We start from the raw sequence: 20560 nt of genomic DNA, 5'->3' as shown, positions 1-20560 counted from the left end.
TATATACATATCATTAAAAAGCAGGAAAACTCATAGAAATCCTTTTTACTGAAAAAAACCCAACAAATATAAAAGAAAACAATTACTAATATTTTTACAGATCCTTGTTGGAGATTTACCAGGATCATCAAAAAGGACATATTTCCTTCCACACTAGTGATGAGTGAATAGTAGCTGGGGCTTTGGAAATATACCAAATGTCTCCACTGGCAGAGGCACAAATCCAAAAAAAAAGTCCCAACAAAACTAAACTAGGAACAAAATGGAGGGAATTTAACCTTTTTTCTTAAAAAGTGTATGGAACCTGTCACTTGTGACCCATCTTTATAAAGGCCTGAGGACCTGAGGTACCTGACAGAGGCCATGAGGATACCTTCTGTAGGTATTTCAAGCATGCAACTAGGATGGAAAGAAAATGGGTATAGAGAAAATACTGGATGAACTACCAGCACAAGCAAGAGCATGCAGTTACTCTGCTATTATTAGGGTCTAAGTTCCAAGTTTACAGGAGTTTTATTATCAGTGCTTCTGAGAAAATTCCCCTATGCTCCTTAGTGCTTTTAAACACCCTCAGGAAACACCAAAATAACACTTAAAGATTTTTTCTTTCCTTTTGGCAGTTAGTATACTATTCAAAACTGTGTTTTGAAAAACCTTGAAACACCAAAGCAGAACAGCAAATACACCAGAAGAAAACACTTGAGAAAAGTTTCTTTCTTCCCCTTCCCTTCTACCCCTACTCCCTTTAAGACTTTTGGATTTTGTTGGTGTTTGTTCTCTGCATGTTTTATTTAGTGTGCTTGGGGCATGAGTGGCACTAGGAAGAACTAAACCATTTTAGATGGACACCATCAAAAAGGAAGTGAGGTTTGGGAAAAACTAAAGAAAAGTTAGACTATCACTAATTTTTAAATGATACCAGGGGTTTGTGTTTAGTGGTTTTGTGAAAAAAAAGCATGAAACGCAAGCTGAGAATTGAATATGAAGTATGGAAGGGATTTGATGAGAAAAATAGACTCAAAGCTAGCAACTACTAAGAATTATCAGTGTCCTCTATGTGTGAATGTACTAGATAAATGTACTAGATAAACATAGTAACACAACAAGCTGACCTGTTGGTGCCTATTCAGAAAGTATTCCAAGTAGGCCTTGTTAGTCTGCTCAAACTTCACTCAAACCCTGACAGAGATTTTGTTCCACCAGAATTTTTTGTTGTTGGTTTGTGGTATGGTCTTGACCCAATGATTACTGTCTGTAGTCACCGTCTGGCCCCAGTCCCTGCTGCAATTTAAGCTATTTCTGCTGAACCAGTTTCAAAGGGCTATGAGTAAGGAGATGCACGAAACTGCCATCCCTTCTGATCTCCCGATCTCTCTTAAGGGAATATCACATCTTCTCAGGTAATTGAATACAGGAATGCATCTGAGTAATCTCAGATGGAAGGCAACAAGAATCCTTTCATCTGCTTGTCTACATCCTAAATCTTTTTGCTTTTTTCCTCTCTTTTTATTTAAAGTGCTAACTAGTATTTGTTTATAATTAGCTATGAATGTGCTTTCCAGTAACTTTCAAGTGGAGCCAATTGTTTTTTCTCTTTTTCTTCAGCAGATACAAAGCCTTTTCAATGACTCATTAGAGTTGAGTTGCTATAGTTTTGAGAATTTCTATTTACACTGAAAAAAAGATCCAAGTACTTTTGGATGGCTTATTATTAGGTAAATTCATGCTAAGAAAGTTTTACAAGAGAATAAAGCAGGATTTCTTCTGGGAATCTTATCAAGAGTCTTACATCCTTCTATACTTCCTATGACAAATTCATAAAAAGTTGTAAGCATGAAGAATACCTGTTCCCTCTCCCCCATTTTCTGAGATTTTTATGCATACAGGTAAGAGAACATTTAAATAGAACATTCAAATTTAAACATTCAGACCCCAATTTCTTGAAGATGACTTGGGATAGAACATCCAATATGCTGAACATTTTCCTAATGCTGTTGTTCCTTTTTTTTCCAAAATATATGACCAGTTAAATGCATAAATATTTATATTGATTCCAGCCAATTATACTTCCTTATGATGTTACACCCTCCCACAACAGGAATGCAAATTATGTGCTAGCTCCATTGATTGTGAGTAAGATTTATAGAAGCACAGCTTAAAACCTCATTGAATATGCAAGGACAGAAACTTGAACTTCCTTAAAAGTAAAAAATAAAAAAATAAACTTACTACTCTATAAAAGGAGACTTACTTTTTCCTCAGTATTCCTCAGCAAGCGGTCCAGCCACACTGCCAAAGCTGCAGAAGACAAAGGCAAGGACAGAGAAAGAAGGGAACAACTGGGTTTGAGACAAACTAAGGAATCCGAAGGTACACAAGTTCATGGGACCTGATGAGATTCATCCATGTCAGAGGAAGTGGCTAAACCACTATCCATCATATTTGAGAAATTGTGGCTGTCTGGTGAAGCTTTCAGTGACTGGAAAAGGGGAACAAACCCAATTTTTAAAAGGAAAGTTCAGAAGACCTGGGAAACTACAGCCCAGTCAGTCTCATCAGTGACGGGCAAGATCATGGAGCAGACTATCTTGAAAACTGTGCTAAGGCAAATGGAAAACAAGGAAGTTATTAGTGACAGGCAGTATAGCTTCATTAAAGTGCAAAGACAGTCTGAAAAATGTTGTGGCCTCCTATGATGGGGTTCCAGTGTTGGTAGATAAAGAAAGAGTACTGATGTCATCTGCCTGGAATCATACAAAGCATTTGATACTGTCCCCACATGACATTCTTGTCTCTAAACTGAAGAGTCACAGGCTTGACAGATGGAACACTGGGAGGATAAAAAACTGGCTGATGTTCACACTCACAGACTTGTGGTTAACAGCTCAATGTCCAAGAAGAAAGCAGTGACAAGTGGAATTACTCAGAGATTGGTTTTTGGACCAGCCCTTTTTAACAGCTTTTTTGGCAACATGGACAGTGGGATTGAGGACACAGCAAGTTTGCTGATGACACCATGCTGTGTGGTGCAGTCAACACCATAAGAGTTTTGTGGTGCTGGGAAGAGATGCCCTCCAGAGAGACCAGGATAGGTTTGAGAGGTGGGCCTGTCTCAGCCTCATGAAGTTCAACAAAGTCAAGTGCAAGGTTCTTCGCCTCAGTCAGATCAATCCTAAGTACAAACATAGGTTAGGCAGAGAACAATCTGAGAACAGAAGAGAGGAGTAGGACTTGTGTGTTGGGTGATGAGCAGCTCACTATGGCTGGGCAACGCATGCTCACAGCCCCAAAACCCTGTCATGAGCTGCATCAAAAGCAGTATGGCCAACAGGTCAAGGGAGGTGATTCTCTCCCTCTGCTCTTGGGAGACCCCGCTTGGGGTACTATGCCCAGCTCTGGGGCCCTCAACCTAAGAAGCAACCTTTTAGAGCAAGTACACAGAAGGTGATAGAAAGGATGGAACATCTCACCTATGAAGACAAGAGGAAAAAAAGGCTTTGAGGCCACCTTACAGACGCCTTCCTGTACCTAAAGGGGGCCTACAAGAGAGCTGGTGTGGAACTTTTTATGGGGGTGTTTAGTGATAGGACAAGGGGAAATGGCTTCAAACTGAAAGAAGGTACACTTACATTAGATACCCACACTAAATTCTTCACTGTGAGGGCAATGAGACATTGGAACAGGTTGCCCATAGTGTTTGTGGGTGTCCCATCCCTGGAAGTGTTCAGGGCTGGGTTGGATGAGGCTCTGAGCAACCTGGTCTAGTGGAAGGTGTGCATGGTAGGGGTTGGAACTAGATGATCTTTAAGGTCCCCTCCAACCCAAACTATTCTCTGATTTGTCTGTCTTTGAAGGATGACCTCTCTTGTCAGCTGAATTGAGGGAGAGAAAAGTGGGATCCAAATCCAGCATTCTAAAAAACCCCATAATGTAGCAACAACCAAAAAAAACCCCCTCCAGCAAATCATTCCATCATACTTAGATATGTAATTTTAGCAGCTACTCACTGTAATGCTGTAATGTCACATTCACAGAAGTAAAATACATTGTATTTTGTGCGCAGCTTTGAGCTCGATGTTCCCTGCTACTGATCTTAAATCCTACACTCTTTAAAAGGTCTCAGGTCAGGACTAGGCAGCAAACAGATGTAAATTAGACAGCATACCTATGACTTTAGGTACTGTAAAGATCCAGCAAAAGAATTGTTCATATGTGAGTCTGAAGAACGTGTGCAATTGTGATTAAGGCTCATTAAGCTTTAATGTCCTCTTAATTTTCATTTTCCATTCCAAGAACTATGTCATAAGTCTTATTTGATTACATTTTTTCTGGAGAAGAGATTTGAAATGTGAATTTTCTCTCCTCCCCAACCATCCACAAGGTTTTTAGTAACTTCTTTTCAGAAGGCATTTTTTTCAGTCTTTTGAGTTGGATGACTTCATGTTATTGTGATACTCATATTTTGTCATCACACCAGAACAATGTATCTTTTTTAACTCTACCACACCTGTGCTGTCTGAAAGCACCGGGATGCCTACAGAAGTGATTAGATTAGATCCTGTGCCAAGGTGCAAAACAGCTGATAGTCACAGTCTCAAAGTTTGGTCTTTCATGGACTTTGAAGCAAGGTAAGGCTAATTCAGTGAAGCCTGTCTAGTGTTGCAAATGCAACACAATCTGAATTAGGATTATTATGTAAAAATGCACACCAATGGAGGTGCTGACATCTGAAGTAGGGACAAGTTTATATCATGCTGACTCGAAACTATTTATCAGCATTAAGATGTCAGTGGGAGATTAAAAAAATACTTTCAGGCCTCAAAGAACAAGTTTTAAAAGCTCCTTCAATAATTCAACAAAAAGAATACTAACAGAAAAATGTAAACATTCATAAAATTAAACTGCTTAAGTTTAAACTCACTAGAACAAAAGATAGAGGAATTATGTTGTTTGCCCTTCATATTCCTCCAACATTTTCTTCTCAAAGGAAAAGTATTTTTTAGATCTTAGTAATGAGTATATTTTGGTAATCATAATAATATTTAAAGTGAATGTCTCCACATAAATTACTAATATCCAACCTCTTAATGTTTCATGCAATTTTTTAAAGAAAAACAAAACCACATTTATTCATATATCTTTCTAATCATGTTTTGATTATATTTTCCTCAAATTATTTTTAGAAAAATTATGAACTACTGCTATGTTCTCCCTTATATTTGTCAAATTATAAAAACAATATTTAAAGAAAATGGAATCTGCAAAATCAATCATTCTGGGTTAGAAAAGGCCAGAATTAAGATTACCCTAGCAGAACTCATTTTGCAATCATCTACAGTATTTCTGGAGCCAGGAACTTAACACAGACATCCAAGATTCAGTCTGATGCTTTAGTCTCATTCGCAATCCATCATTTGATGATGCACAGTGTTTTGCTACTTGACCTAAAAGAACAAGTCATGACCAGCTATCTGGTTGCAGCTACAGTGATAAATAGAACTCACTGATTTATACATTCTTTTAGTAACAGTTTGGAAACTGGGTTCCTGAATGGTCTTCCAGGCAAAAGAAGGAGATAGTTACAGACAGTTAAACCAACAGGACAATTTTAGCATCCTTATTCTGTAAGATCACGAGGATATGACTAGAATTTAGGTCTGGAGAAGAGTCTATATTCTTGGGTCCAGCAGAACAAAACCTGATCCTGGTATTCATTTACAATAGCAGAATTGCAGAATTTTGCAAAATAAAACTGGAAGGTACAAAGGATTGAATGGTTACCCTGTGGTTCCAAACTTAAAATCACACAGGAATAATTCTTATTGGTTTTAAATGAAAAACTCAAACAGAAATTTCTGATTTTATTTCTGCAAACAATGCTTGTACTTTTCCCATGGCATAATGGTTTTTCTAAAGTCTAAAATGAACTATACTGGCTTGGCTTCTTAATATGATATAGCATGATTTGCTATACATTTGAAGTCCACAACACTTTCCCAATTTATAGAATCTCAGTGGAAAAGCTGTGATTTCAACACATTGAATCTTCCTGCTTCCCAAACAAGACATACTGTTTTGAGGGAGTGATGGTTGCTACCTCCTGCCATAAGTTTCCTGCTTTATCAAGCTGACAAGAATGCCCAGCCTAGACAGCATCCCAAGAACAAACACCCAGAGACTGCTTTTCACTGCAAAGTTAACCACAGTTAAAACCTGGGGACTACAAATCATTTGTGGTTCATGCACACACAATTCTTTCAGCATGAGCTGGTTATCCTGTCCCTTGGGGACAAGGTTAAAGGATTACTAACTGCTAATTAAAATTCCTCTACAAACTGCATGATAATTAGTACCCACAGCATTTCCCCACTGTCTCATGTCAGACTCATTTTCACCAGGAAAAGAGGTGATTTCTGAAACTTTCTGAACCGGTGGACATCATCTCTTATGTATTTGCATCCTAATTTATCCACAGGTACATACGGAGATAAGGTTCCCAAACAGGGCTTTGCTTTCAACCTTACTCATTTAAATTGTGATAACTTGTGGGGAATAACTCAAAGACAAAAAATGTGACTATATATATATATATGCTATATTGGGGACATGCAAATTTTAAATTCATACTGTTTGGTATGAACACGTTTTCATTGGAAAAGAACAATTTACTAAATTTCATAGTTATATATTCCATATTGGAAATGCTTAGATAAATAGTTGTAAAAAACTAAATAAGAAACAAAGAATTTTGAAGAGTTTTGTATTTTCTGACAACTTTTCTTCAATATCCTTTTTTGAAGTGGATTTTCCACTTTTTAATTTATTTTTTTTTTATATTTTTCCCCCTTTTAAAATTGTATGGCTATGGAGAAGTTCAGAAAATAATTTGACATTTGTAAGAACAAGAGAACCACATCATACATTTGGTGATTTGATATGATTGCAGTATACTAATCAAAGAGAGGATGTGAAAAGAAAACAAGGAGAAGAAAACATGGAAGAAAACAAGAGAACCTGGAAGAACAGAGAGGATTTTGTTGAAGGTTTTGAAGCACACAGACCCTCAAAAATCCAGTGACTAGGATAAATCATGCTTGCCAATTTTCACTGAACCAATGTAGGAAGGAGAGCACAGGTAATTTAACCTTCTGTTAAGTATATTGATCGTTTTAAGAATGATCATGAAGTCTCTCAAGAAGGATCTTGCATCCTGTAACTAATTTGCACATGCTAATTGTTTAGCCTATTAACTTGGATAGCAATGCAAATACTGAACATCACACATACCACTACCATTTTCATCTAAAAATTGCATGATCCTGAACACATTCTCGCCTCTTCCCCATTTTTAGCTTTCAAATGAAACCATCTTTGCAATCAAGCTAGTGATATACAACCTTGTTTTGTCTCTGATGACTCTAATAAAAGTGTTAACATTAAAAAAGAGATTTAAAAAAAAAAATTAGTACAACATTATCAACAATCAGCTGGACTAGTTGCAGTAACATAACAAAGTTATGTTACTGTTTATGACAGTAACTACTCTTATATAGCATAGCCTTTCTAACCCCTTGCCAAGGATATTTAATTTGGTGTCCAAGTTTTCTTGCCTATGGGAAAACCATTTTCGATTTTAGCTGCTTGCAACATGTACAAGTGAATATGCTGTAAGTAACTAGGTACTTTGAACTTTTGGGTCCCATTGTGCACACAAGTTATCTACTCTGAAAAGACATCATATAAACATGCCAGATTATTCAACCTTATGAAAAATGCTTTTCATCTGAATTATAAGCTAAAACTTTTTCTGACTTTAGAGAAACTGGAACTTGAAAAGATAAAAACGTAAAGCTTGATTTTTCTTTGCCCAGAGCATATGTTATATAAACAAAAAATCCCCAAAAGGTGCCAAGAATTGTCCCTCTGTTTTTCTAAATGATCACGTGTGCAGTCTAGCTGAAAAGACTCATCGATTATGTCTACACAAACAACAAAAGCCCTTAGAAAAAATATCTAGATCAAAAGCCTGTCAAACACTGAACAGGAAAGAGAAATCCTGCTTTAAACATGGCCTCTTTCAAGTCGGAATTCAATCCCATGAAGTAAAAACAAAGGATTTCATAATGAAAGGTATTTAAATTACTTTATTTTTGGAACTTAACCAGAGATTCTTTTTTGCTATATGTTAGCCTTTGTCTTTCTTACATTGGGATAGAATTCTGCATAATCGGCCCCAAGGTTTTAAAAAAATGTAGAAATTGTTTAGCCACACTTTACTGTGTTCACAATACACATTTCCAACTATTTTCATCAAAATAAGACAGTGATATTTTTACTGACATTATGGGTTTCTCCTTTTGTCAACCACCCAACAATGTACACCATTAATATAGGAACACAGCAAAGCTTGTAATGGATGTGATGGATATGCTTTTTTTCTTTTCTTTTTCCTCACTCTCCTAAAGTATGGACACATAATCACAAAGGAAATTGCATATTCTTGCAAAACCAGATCACTATACAGTGTATATAAAATTATATTCTGGAAAGTATAGCCAGAAATCATAAAACAAGCATAAGTATAAAGTCAGATACTTTTAAAAATATGATTTCTAAAAGAAAAAAACCCACAATTTTAACAAATTTTACTGTCTGCTGAGACACAATCATATAATCATGGAATGGTTTGGGTTGGAAGGGGCCTTATCGATCATCTAGTTCCAACCCCTCTGCCATAGTCAGGGACACCTTTCACTAGACCAGGTTGCTCAGAGCTCCATCCAACTTGGCCCTGAACATTCCAGGGGTAATCCCCATCTTTGTTTCCCTACTCTGTTATTAAGATTTAGATGACATGATTTACAGTATGCCAATAGTGATATCTTACAGACAAACTTGCGATGTCCCCTATCTATACATAAAAACCCTAACATAAACCTGATGTAAAACACATGCTACATGTTCAATCATACCCCTATTGCAATATTTATATGCCATATACATAACCAGAATCCAGTCTTAAATTGGTTCATACCCACTAGTACTGGAGACAACATCCTGTTTGCCATGTTTGGTTAGTAGACATTTTTTCTTAGAAAACATCAGTTATATTCGATGATTAAAAATATTGGGTGTGTTCAATTTATTCCCTGTAATTGAAGTCCTATAGCATGGACCAGCACATGAGCAGCCTGATCTAGTCCCCTCCAACCCAAACCACTCTGTGACTCCATAGGTACTCCATTTACAACATTTGGATAGATACTCGTCTTGAATACTCTAACCAGGAAGACATACAAGCATATCTGACAAAGCACATTCAGTTAATAACTATTTCTAGATATGGTAGCTCTAACACATCTCTAGGTTAATGACTGATGAATCAGCACTAAAAACAGAATTCTCTCATAATTTGCCTGTGCAGGAGACAACAGGTCTGCCTTCGATTATAAGACAAAATATCAAAGCAGAAGAAGCAGCAAAATGTTAAAATTATGTTGGTATACTCATCAGGGTATTTTAACCCTGATGCATTGAATTCTGACTTGTATTAAAAAGCAAATTGGTCAATACAGAGTAGCATTTCAAGAGATGCTCTGATATACTATTAGGCAAAACCTAAAGTTATCCATATTTCCTATAATCTTGTCAAAGAAAGGTCCAGTAAAGCACAGTCTATTCATTTTTCAAGTGTTTTTCTACTAATACTCAGATGCCAGTTGATCCTGGATATTTCTAATATATTTTTTTCTTGAAGTGTTAACCATTAATCTCATTCAAGTATTTCACACGGATTTGCAAGTGTATCTGGAAAACCTTTAACTATTTTTGTTATGCTTATTCCATTTTTTTGGTGCATACAAAGGAATTATCTCATTGGAATGAAGTTAATGAAACAGATCCAGTTTCAATAATTTTTCAAGGAACAAAGGCTACAAATTTGTTTTCTATTGGAATGTTGAACTTAGAAGAACACATACTCAAGCCAATAGCATTTGTCTCTGCTGTCATGCAAAAGAGAGTGAGTCACCTATAGTACAACAGAATAATTTTGCAAATCTGTTAGAACTGTGTGGCATCTGATTAAACTAATCCATGTCTTTCTGTGATGCCAAAATAAACAGTCCCTTTCCCACAACGTATAAACATTGTTCCCATAGCTTTCCTTTGAAATGTCATGAAAAGGTTAAGTGACGTTTCATTATTTACCTTGACTAATGAATTGCTCCATGTTGTCTTTGAAGGGCTGTAGGTGCTCTTCTAGTGATAGCTGATAAACTTTTGCTGCTTCTGTCTCACATGCTGAAATTTAAGTAACAGATTAGTTCAGGATGACACATCATAGCATGGATCTGCATACTGCAGTAAAAGACACTTCAATTCATATCCAGTGGAACTGCTTCAATATGTGCCTCAAACACGCTACAAGTACGAACACTATGGTAATAGAACCAGGAACAGTCATGTTCCCAATTATATATTTTTATATGCAGATAATTTGTGGCCGGCGTGTGAGTTTAAATAAGTGGTAGCAAAAATTAACAAAAGCATTCAATTGTTTTGAGGGAGAAAGACAAATTTAAGGGGCAGAATTGTATGAGAACAAAATTAAAAACTCAGATTCCAGGCTGTGTTTTGATATACCTCGCCCCAGGTAATACTGCCTGAATCAAAATAAGGTTCAGATGCCAAACCTGCACCAAATAGTAGGAATGACCTTAATTTAGCAAGCTAAGCCAGATAAGGGATTGATACTTGATAAAACTACAGATGCAGTGAAGAGTTTTGCATTGTTCAAAAGTAATAGTGCAAAAGGATTAAAGTGAAAGATTTTAAGAGTACAGCACTCATGGCTTGAGCTCTGTGAGAGAACTTGAACAAGAACAGCTTGCTTCTTACTTGCTTAAAAACCAAGATACAGAATCTGGAGCCTAAAGCTGATCTGACACAAAGATTATTTGTGGGTAAAGTGGTACTGTCATACTTCCACCAGCTATCCAAGATAATTTAATTTGCGTCAGGAGAAGACCTGAGACTATTATTTCAGATGAACATGAAACTCCAATTTCCACTATAAGGAAAATCTCTTCAGGCTGTGAAAAGTTCCTATAATTCAACAGAAATGAATCCTGCTTGATTCTGCCTGAGAATTTTCAGTTCAAATGCACACATTCCAAAACATGCATTTCCTTGCTTACCCTCCAGGGTTTCTTTAGGAAAAAAAGAATTATTAGTATGTCCTTAAAGACAGAAACCAGTTAAAGGTGTAAAAAATATTTTGAGGTAGCAGAAATTCTAATATTTTGGTATTTAGGGTACTGCTGAGGTAGCAGCATTATCCTATTATTTAAAATGCAAATACACCAAAAAGCAGACTGACTCAAATAACTGGTAACTCCACACCAGTGATGTAAAACCAGGGTGATAATTTTAATTATTATTTTTTTAAGCTTGGAGCAAAATAGACATAATAACAGCAGCCTTCTAGGGGAAAGATAAACATGAATATGTCTACTTATACAGGTAACCTACTTATGAAGCAATAGTAAAATTTTTTTAAAAAGTGAACACCCCCCCCATAGTCATATGATATATAATTATATAATGGGAAGCCTGTAGGTTTTTAAAAAAATTAGTTAACACATATGAAATAGGGGTGGGGTGACCACGGATTTTCTTACAACATATGACGGAAGAAGAAATAGAGGACTATTCTCCAAAGGGAAATGTTCTGATGGTAATACATAGAATTTAGATTATTCTTTTCTCTTATGCAGAAACATGTCAGAGCTCAAAGAGGCAATAGAACCTACCATAACATTTAATATCACCGAAACTCCATACCTTTTTTAAGAATATGGATTAAATATTTTTCAGAGCAGTACAGCGTAATACTCTCTTGAATGTCTGCAGCTTAGCTGAACCACTGATCCCTCAGCCAATGTGAGAGAAATATACTATGAAGACTCATACCCACCAAAAATCTTAGCCCATATCCATTTCAACAAAACATGCAACATTGATTGTCAAAATTAAATGCCTCTTTCTGAACTGTTCGGATACTGGGTGATCTCCCATAGTTGACTTGTTTGTGCACATATGTGTAGTGTGGGAAAGGGTGTGCATTTAATCATACCTTTGTTTGTCTAGTTTTTGGGGGAGTAATTTTTGTTCTTTTCTGCCCACACCCCTCTCTATGTGAAAAGACTAAAATCAATGATGTTCAGAAGAATAATAATTCAGGTCCATTTTCACCTTATTTTTGAATTACAAACATTGTAAATAATCTAAAATCTAAAAGAAAACACAGGGAAAACAATCCCTTTCTCTTGCTGTAGGGAGAGTAAATAAATATATGCAGCATTAGACTTTAAAAATTAAAAAATCCAGTCATTATTACCATACTAATGATTATTATAATTGTTAAAACAAACTAGTTCATCACTTGTTTTCTTCAAAGAAATTAACAGGCCTGTAAGCTCCTCCTAAGTTTCTCAATTCTCCAAATCACCAAGACTGGATTTGAAGTCTCCCTGTACAACCTGTTGGATATAGCACTCATTCATTATTTTCTGTAATTTGTCACTAGAATATAAAGCCCCACTATTCATATGAGTCATTGCTATTTCTCAGTGTAACTGAATAACTAAATACCAGTTCCCAGTATTTCTGCCCAAATGAAGAAATAAGATACTGAGTAAATGCTTGTGTCAGAAGGGTATTTAATAACTTCTAAGCAACATGGAGAAAAATCATGGAGGGGGGAAAGTATGTGAGAATGCAAAACACCCTCTAAATTTTTTTTATCCTCAGCTTCATACTCAAACACATTTATCTCCATGAAACAGCTCAGCTAAACATCCCAAATATCAAAGGAATAGATTGGCAAAGGGGATCTGCTGTGACGACTTTTACAAAGTTTTGTCTATAGCAAAAGCTTTCTGATTATTCTTAACTGACTCAAAACTTGATCTTAAGTTCCCTGTTTTCATGTTTAGTTATTCTCTCATTTTAGCAGATGTGTATACAACTGAAAAACTTAGCGTGCTTTTGCAGATAATTGAAAAATGAGCATATTTTTAAAACTCCATTTACTTCGAGCAGATTGAAAATTTTCTTATAGTGAAAGAATTGAAAAGTATTCAAGGCACCCCAACTGAGACTCATCTAGGCAGTCACAAAAGCCAAGCACTAGGTAGAAATTTATCTCATAAGACTGAATTGCCCAAACAGGAATAAAGATACCTTTTGCTGCTTTGAAGCAAGGTGAAGGTTTCGGTATTCTCTAGTCCCAAATCATGCACTTGAGACCATCCAAAGATCTCAAATTCTAAGCAGGAGTTGGCAAGGGCAGAGACACCTTTTCTTCAGCCCTCTCAATCAATTTTAACACAAAAGCAATATATAAACAATGCAAAGAAGTGATAACACATCTAAGTTGATCTCCTCTCAAGATCATATGCTGCAGAGAGCGGTATGTCATTTTTCACAGAAGAAATCAAAATGGATTCTTGTGGGCAATTCAAACTGGTACCTTTTGCCCATACATACACAGGTGTCTCAAGTGCTCCTGATCTCGAAATTGATTTGAAAATCTGTGCTTAAAACCAGTTTAGAGATTTAAATAAATTGCAATTTCAGCTGTATCCAATATTTTAAGAATTCATCTCATTCTCTATTTCTGTGTTAAAATGCAGTTGCATTTTTCAAGCTATTGCGTCAGTTTGCTCATCCTATTTTTTTTTTCTTTTATTTCAGGTCAATTTACTAAAAAAACAAGTTTCACAACAGCCAGTACAATTTAAGAGACATCTATATAAAAAAGGAAAGTGGCAAAACAATCTGTGCTTTGCACTAACGTTTTTTGTAAGTGATTCTGGTAAGTGATGTAAAATGCACTCAGTTACATTATCATAAATAGTTGTTTTACCTTTCTGAAAAGGAGAAAAAGAAATTTCAACTTCAGAATATTTATGTTTTTAATGCACATTTTCCAGCTGGTTCTGTTGGATACTCAATTTTAGCCCATACAAGCACAAATCTCTTCTAAACATAAAAGATCTCTGTTTGAACAAAATGGGTGAGGAGATGACCAGCTGCTCCTCAGGCTTACTGCATTTTCTTTGGCCAGGATAACAATGGGCAACCAGATTTTTCTTTTCAAACCCCCAAAATACAAAAACTAAATGAAAAATAAAAACAAACAAACAAAAGCCTCAAACCCAACAATAAAAAAGCCCCAACCCATAAAAAAAACCAAAAAAAGGTAAGCAGACTGATGAATTACCTCGTATGAGTAATAACAGATCCATTGAGCTGTTTTTGTTAATTAATTCAGAAACTACATACTTATCTATAGAAGTCTGCTAGAAGTCAGGTGGATTTTCAATATAGTTGGAGATATTTGAGAGCACACCTTTAATTGAGACTTGATAGACTATTTGCTTTTAAGCCTTTATGGAAGCTTTGAAATTATGTCCTTAAATTTATGAGATTTTGAGTACTCAGACTTCCACAGGAGACATGCCTGTGTCTTTCTTGTCTGAAACCTATAGAACAACATAATCACTGCTTTCTCAACTTCCTCAGTGCTTTCTGGATTCCTTACAACTGCAACCTGTGACTTTAGAAGAAAGTTTAGAATTTATCTAAAGGAAACAATGCTGGCCTCATCAAAAGCCAAACTCTGATGAATCCAGCCACAAATGCAGAAAGAGCTCTTAATTTTCTTTTATTTATTTTTATTGGAATATAATGACTTCCACTAAGAACTGCTGAGTCTTCAAGGGTTTCCATAGACAGCTCCTTGTTTGGAGTTTTAAGGACAGTAAAATATGACTCACAGATTGACTGAAAGCCTGGCTTTAGTTTACATCTGGTTTAGGTTTAGGAATCTGCATGCAGCATAGCTGCAGCAATTAACCCTTTCAGTGATAACTAAACAGATAAAATTTGTGGATGTACAATTGTTAATGAGCAGGCAAATGCAAAGATTTAATTTAGTTAAAACAATACATGTTTCTGTAAAGGTAGCGGGTAGAGATAACTGGAGGACTGACCTAAAATACTACTGCTGCTATATTATTTTGCTATTAATTACCTTGAGTGATTTGACATTTTTTATAAAAGACTGAAGGATTTTATTTCATCAGAATATGGATCTATGGATCATAGAAGAAAAAGAAAAGATCTATTTTTTAATTGGGAAACAGTTTCATTCACATTTATATCAAAACTATTGACAGAGAATGACAAAACCACAAACATTTCAAATTGTCTTAGAATGTTTTTTATGACGCAATGAATTCAAACTCCAAAGAATACAATTTTTTCTCATTTCAATTCCCTCTACTCCAGTTCTGTCTTCTCTTCTTTGAAACATCAGCACATTAAAAAAAACTTTTTGGGAAGTACCTTAGGATACACTTTATTTCACCAAACTTTAGTTTTTGAAAAGACAGATCACCAGATTAGGCTCAAAGCCTTTCCTTAACTAGGAATTCTACCAATCCTTAGATTGTCCCTCTCCTCCTTTAGGAGAGGACAATCAAATTTAGAAGGGCAATCCTTTCCCTTTCTTCCATCTGATGTGGGGCCCTAAATGGCTTAAGGCCGCTCAAGTTTAACTAAAGTTGCAATTAATTCCACTCTTGCTTTGGATCAAGAAGTGGTATTGAAATGTTTCCAGAGTCTTAGATCCATATTCAGAACTGTGATGGAACACAATCTTGAGAATATGAAAAATACAAGGACACATGTGTGGGTGCGTGTGTGAGAAAGGGGCAAATAAATGTTGCATTTAAAAAAAAAATTAGTCTGAAAGCATTAATATTACTTAGTAAATAACAAATAGTGGATGAAATCTTATTTTGCAAAGTAATCCATACACCCCAGACACAGATTTGACCATGAAGAGGAAAATTCCATCTCAAACTATGGAACTCTTTCTAAGTATTGAGGCAACCTTTACTGAGGCAAGAGGAATGATTAACAAGCCTATTGCTGTCTGAACACTCTCAGTGGCACATTAACACCATCCCAAACACAATTCTTAAAAGCCTTTTTATTACACAGGATGGTGCTTCCAATGCTGTTATTCACACAGCAGGTGTTAAACAAGAGAGCACATAACAGCTCCACAACTAGCAGGTCCAAACTGAATAGGTAACTTTAGGTGACTGTAGCAAGCACTGAAAAAAATAGGCAACGTGTATTTTTCCAAGAGACTCTGGGGCTTTTCTTGGAACATACTTTTAAAAAACAAAATGTTCTGCAAATGCTTAACACTTTATAAACATTCTCAGTCACATTTATTCCAGATCAGGGAGATGTACTGGGCCACACAGCCTAGCTTCTTTTGGATGGAGAATTTTCAATTAGTTGTAAACACTCAGAATAGGAAAAGAAAGTATCACTACAAAAATAATATTTAATTATCATAATTATTGCTTGTAGTCAGTTTCCAATCAAATTTATTAAATATGACATTATGACATATAAACAAGCACTGACTTCAACTGAATTTCATAGCAATCTGCACTTCATTGTACTATTAATCTCTTCTACAAGTCAGATTTACTTTCTGCCTGACATTGTTTCTAATTCCCTTTTAGAAGAGCTTCAGTGAAAGTTTTGCAATAAGTGACAAGTGATGAATGAGTTTCTGATTAGCAAGAATAAACTTAATCTTGTAAGGCTAGAATACTAATGTGTGGCCAAAGAATAGCTTCTAAACATTTTAGCTTGTCATAATTCTGTAACTCTCAATGCCATTCTAGTGTTCTAGTTCTTTCCTAAACTGAATACATTTTAAAGAATTTAATCCACATCCATTGTGGATTTGGGCCACAAATCCAACATTTTCCTGAAACAAAATTTTATCTTAAGAGAGTGTCAGAACAAAGTGGTTTAGAATCTTGATTGATTTAATGCATGTCTTCCTCATCTTTCTGCTCTACCTGGAGCACTCTGCAGAGTCTAGAAAAACACACTGATGCTAATAGTTATACAACAGAGGTCCTAATCAGTGAGAGTCACACACTGCTCCTGTGACCCTGGATGCCCAATTTTCTTTACATGGTGAGTTGATTTAAGTCATGTGGCAAGTGCTAAAGTTTCTTCTGTGGAATGACATAGGAACAGAAGTCATTGCTTGGCATGACTGCATCAAGGAACGTTGCTGACAGCCAGGAGAGATCAAAAGCAGATCAAGTTGCTTAACAAACTATATGTCACTGAAGTCAAAAAGGCTAAAGTGGGAATCCTGGAGAGCTGTGAAATCTAGGAGCAACAGATGGAGCCAAACTCACTTGATTTGTTAGTAAGAGGATCTACCTGTTCTTTGGTCTTCTATCTTACAAAAAAAAAAATCTGATATATAAATTTTATCCTGTATTATTTAAAAACCTCAATTTTCTATCTTATTCATCTTGGAACAGCCACATGGTTTGCTTCTAAAAGTCTTTGGGACTTGCACTTGTAATCTGAAATACCAGAAGAGATTTTCTTTTCTAAAATTTTACAAACTGCCAAGGCATAAAGTCTATTAGCACTTGTAAATGGATAATAGCCTTGATTGTCAAAAGTGAAGAAAACATAGAAGTTTGAACATCACAAGTCCTTTTTCTTTCCAACCAGTCACCATAACTCTAACACAAACATAAGCCCAAACTCCAAACCGCAAAAGAGCATGTTAAAAGTTATTTTACAGCATCATGAAGATTACTTATATCTACATGTCTCTGTGTCTACTACTGACATCTTTAGATGGAAAGATATAGCAGTATTAAAATGAATTGCTATTGCTACAGCTATGAAACTTCTTTTTAATAACTGTCCTCTACTTTGTGGGTATTCTGCTGGGTTTTTTTAAACTTTATGAAAGGATCTTTCTGGAATGAAATTTACCTTTGAATAATGATCATGGAAAGTTTTCTAAGACAGCAATAAAATATCTGCAGAAGATATTTTTTCCTGGGTGAACCAGTACTTCCTTCCCACATTGAAATAAGCATGATCTCACTGCATGGATTTCAGAATATTTGAAACCAACATGAACAGAATACCTTTAAACTGTTGATACTGCCTGTATCAGTATTATCCACAAGTTTCAGTTTCTCAGGGACAAAGAACAAATCAAACACCCACCCTCACCAAATGGTGAAATCCACCCATGAAATCTGCCATCTAATTACTGATGAATATCCAAGGTTACAGTCCCCATCTCAGCATAAAATTTTAATATATTCTGGGTATTTATTTCTATGCCTTTAAAGTCAGCATTTCCCAGGAATAATCAATACTCATTTACTCACACTGACTTCAAAAGAATAAGTTCATATTTAGAATTTTATCAGCATTTTCTCAGCATCATACACCTCTCTTCCTGTTCAGACATTTGAAAAGGCACTTAACTAGCTCTAGTAACTCATAAGATTCCGCGTGTTCTTTTGTAAATTTGGTAGGTTACTTAAAGTAAATGCAGAGAAAAAGAACCCCTTTGAAGGAATTTTATGCATTCTATTAAAATTTGCTCTCTATTGTTATTGAGACAGGGTATTCTATCTCACTGAAATCATTAAAATAATTAAGCTACCAGAATACACAGATTTGTTAGTGTATTGAAAAATTTTACTACTACTGCTCCTGTGGTCAAAATCTTTTAACACAAATGGTATTTAAGTTAAATTGACACTTTCCTTTGAAAAAGAAAGTAAACAAAGCATTTTTCTTATCTGGAGACTACTAAGAAGTCATGACTGATATTGCAGTCTAGTGTTGAAATTGTCACTGCATATTCAGGATAGGATGAAGCTGCTAATGCTATCCCCAAAAAAGTATGTACCAAACGTAATAGGAAAAGAGCAATGGTACTTGTAATTATTCTTCAGTTTCATTAACTAGAGAAAAGACTGACAACAGAGTCTTGAGCCTAAGGGCTGGACTGAAAGCACAGAAATAATTCATCTGCAATCTGAAGGCAGATTGAAGCGTGTAATTTCCATTTTTACAGAACCCCTGCTTTGATCACTGCACACTGCGGATTTATTCTATAAGAGATTTATGTCTGTGAGGAAATTTCAACCTTGATATGAAAATACTCAACCATTCATGTACAAAACCTATTTTCAGTAACTTTGTGAGGAATAAAATCTGCCCCCCTTGCATAGCGTATATTAACATGCACCAGAATTCAAGTATCTTTTTTTAATAAGATCTAAGTACCTTTCTTCTACATGTGCAAGCTTTGATATCAGCTCTGAGACTATCTGGAAGTTGCAAGAAGTATAGAAACAAGTTTTCATGACTTAATGCTGAGATTTTTGTCCCCTAGATTGTTCAGGAGCAGAAAATGGATGATACTATTGTTCACTGAGAGACTTTGATACAGCTTTAAATACTAAAAATATTAAATACTGTATATGCTCAAAACATTTAAAATAATTTTTTAAATATCAAACCAGAAAGTTTTATAGGAGCAAGAAGATAAGGTCAGATATCATTTAGTAACCATGTTATGTTTTTGTTGTAATAGAAAACCTCCCATTCTAGGTTGTTCAGGGATTAATGGATTACCAAACCATTCCAAGGTCTCTAGAGGCACGGCATTTAAAAGCAGCAAGGCAACAGCAATATCACTCCTTGATTTGTATCTCTGCCCCAAAGATTTAGCACAGCAATGTAACTGACCAGTTGAGCCGAGAGCTTTTTGCAAGAATATTGAAGATCATGGATCACATTTCTTGCTTCCATTTCTCTTGCTTAACAAATTTAGTATTTAGATCTCCATATTAACAAGAAATACATGATAAATGTTCTTCATTAAAGTCTAGCAAATACATCTTAATCTTGCTGAATTCATTTAAAGAAAACATTGCATAAGAGGAGAAAAAATACTTCCTTCCCATATTACTGTTCACTAAAGTCCAGATATTTCAAATCTCTTTAAAAATGTCATACATTTTATTTTATCTGCTAGATTTAGACCTTGTTATAAACCTGTTTGTTGTTGTTTTTTTTTTTTTTTTAATCATGGACATGGTCCAACTATTTCCAGTGCTTTTTTATGGTCAAAGACTTGAAATCAGCTTGCACAAAGGGAAAACTAAATTAGTATTTTGGTTTGGTTTTGAAACAGAAGATTTAACTTAACTGATTTTATGCTGCATAATTTAAAAACCTCTTACAGGTTATCTACAGAAAATTTTGGATTATGGCATATATGCTCATAGAAAAGCAAATTAAAGACACAAACAAGTAATTGAGAAGGTAAAAATACACAACTATTTTTACAGCACCATCTAATTTCTCAAAATGATACAAACAAGAATATAAGAGATCTAATTGTAACATAAAATAAGCACTTAATCTAGGTTCCGTACCTCGCAAGTCTTTCTTCATTTTGCGGAGATCTTTTTGAAAATCATCAAACTTCAGTTGTGAAGCCTGGAAGAGATCTTGTGGATCCGGAAGAGGAAAGATGCATTGTTCTCTTCCAGCATCCTGACAAAAACATAAATTAACAGTTACATAGTGGTCATAATGTATTTTCTATACTAAA

General features: G+C 35.4%; 1 protein-coding gene across 4 annotated transcripts in view; it reads right to left on the bottom strand.

Moving 5' to 3' along the window:
• Positions 1-20560, bottom strand: part of FMN2 (formin 2) — a 152983-nt gene that overhangs the window by 37750 nt on the left and 94673 nt on the right. For all 4 annotated transcript variants that reach the window (XM_033056683.2, XM_033056685.2, XM_033056684.2 and 1 more), the window contains 2 exons: positions 20382-20502; positions 10210-10302 (listed from right to left, as the gene is read on the bottom strand). In XM_033056683.2, the coding sequence (XP_032912574.1) occupies positions 10210-10302; positions 20382-20502 (214 nt within the window). The remainder of the gene's footprint in view (positions 1-10209; positions 10303-20381; positions 20503-20560) is intronic.

Source organism: Catharus ustulatus, chromosome 3 (genome assembly GCF_009819885.2).
Source record: "Catharus ustulatus isolate bCatUst1 chromosome 3, bCatUst1.pri.v2, whole genome shotgun sequence".
NCBI lineage: Eukaryota > Metazoa > Chordata > Aves > Passeriformes > Turdidae > Catharus > Catharus ustulatus.
This window is presented reverse-complemented; position numbering and strand designations above follow the sequence as displayed.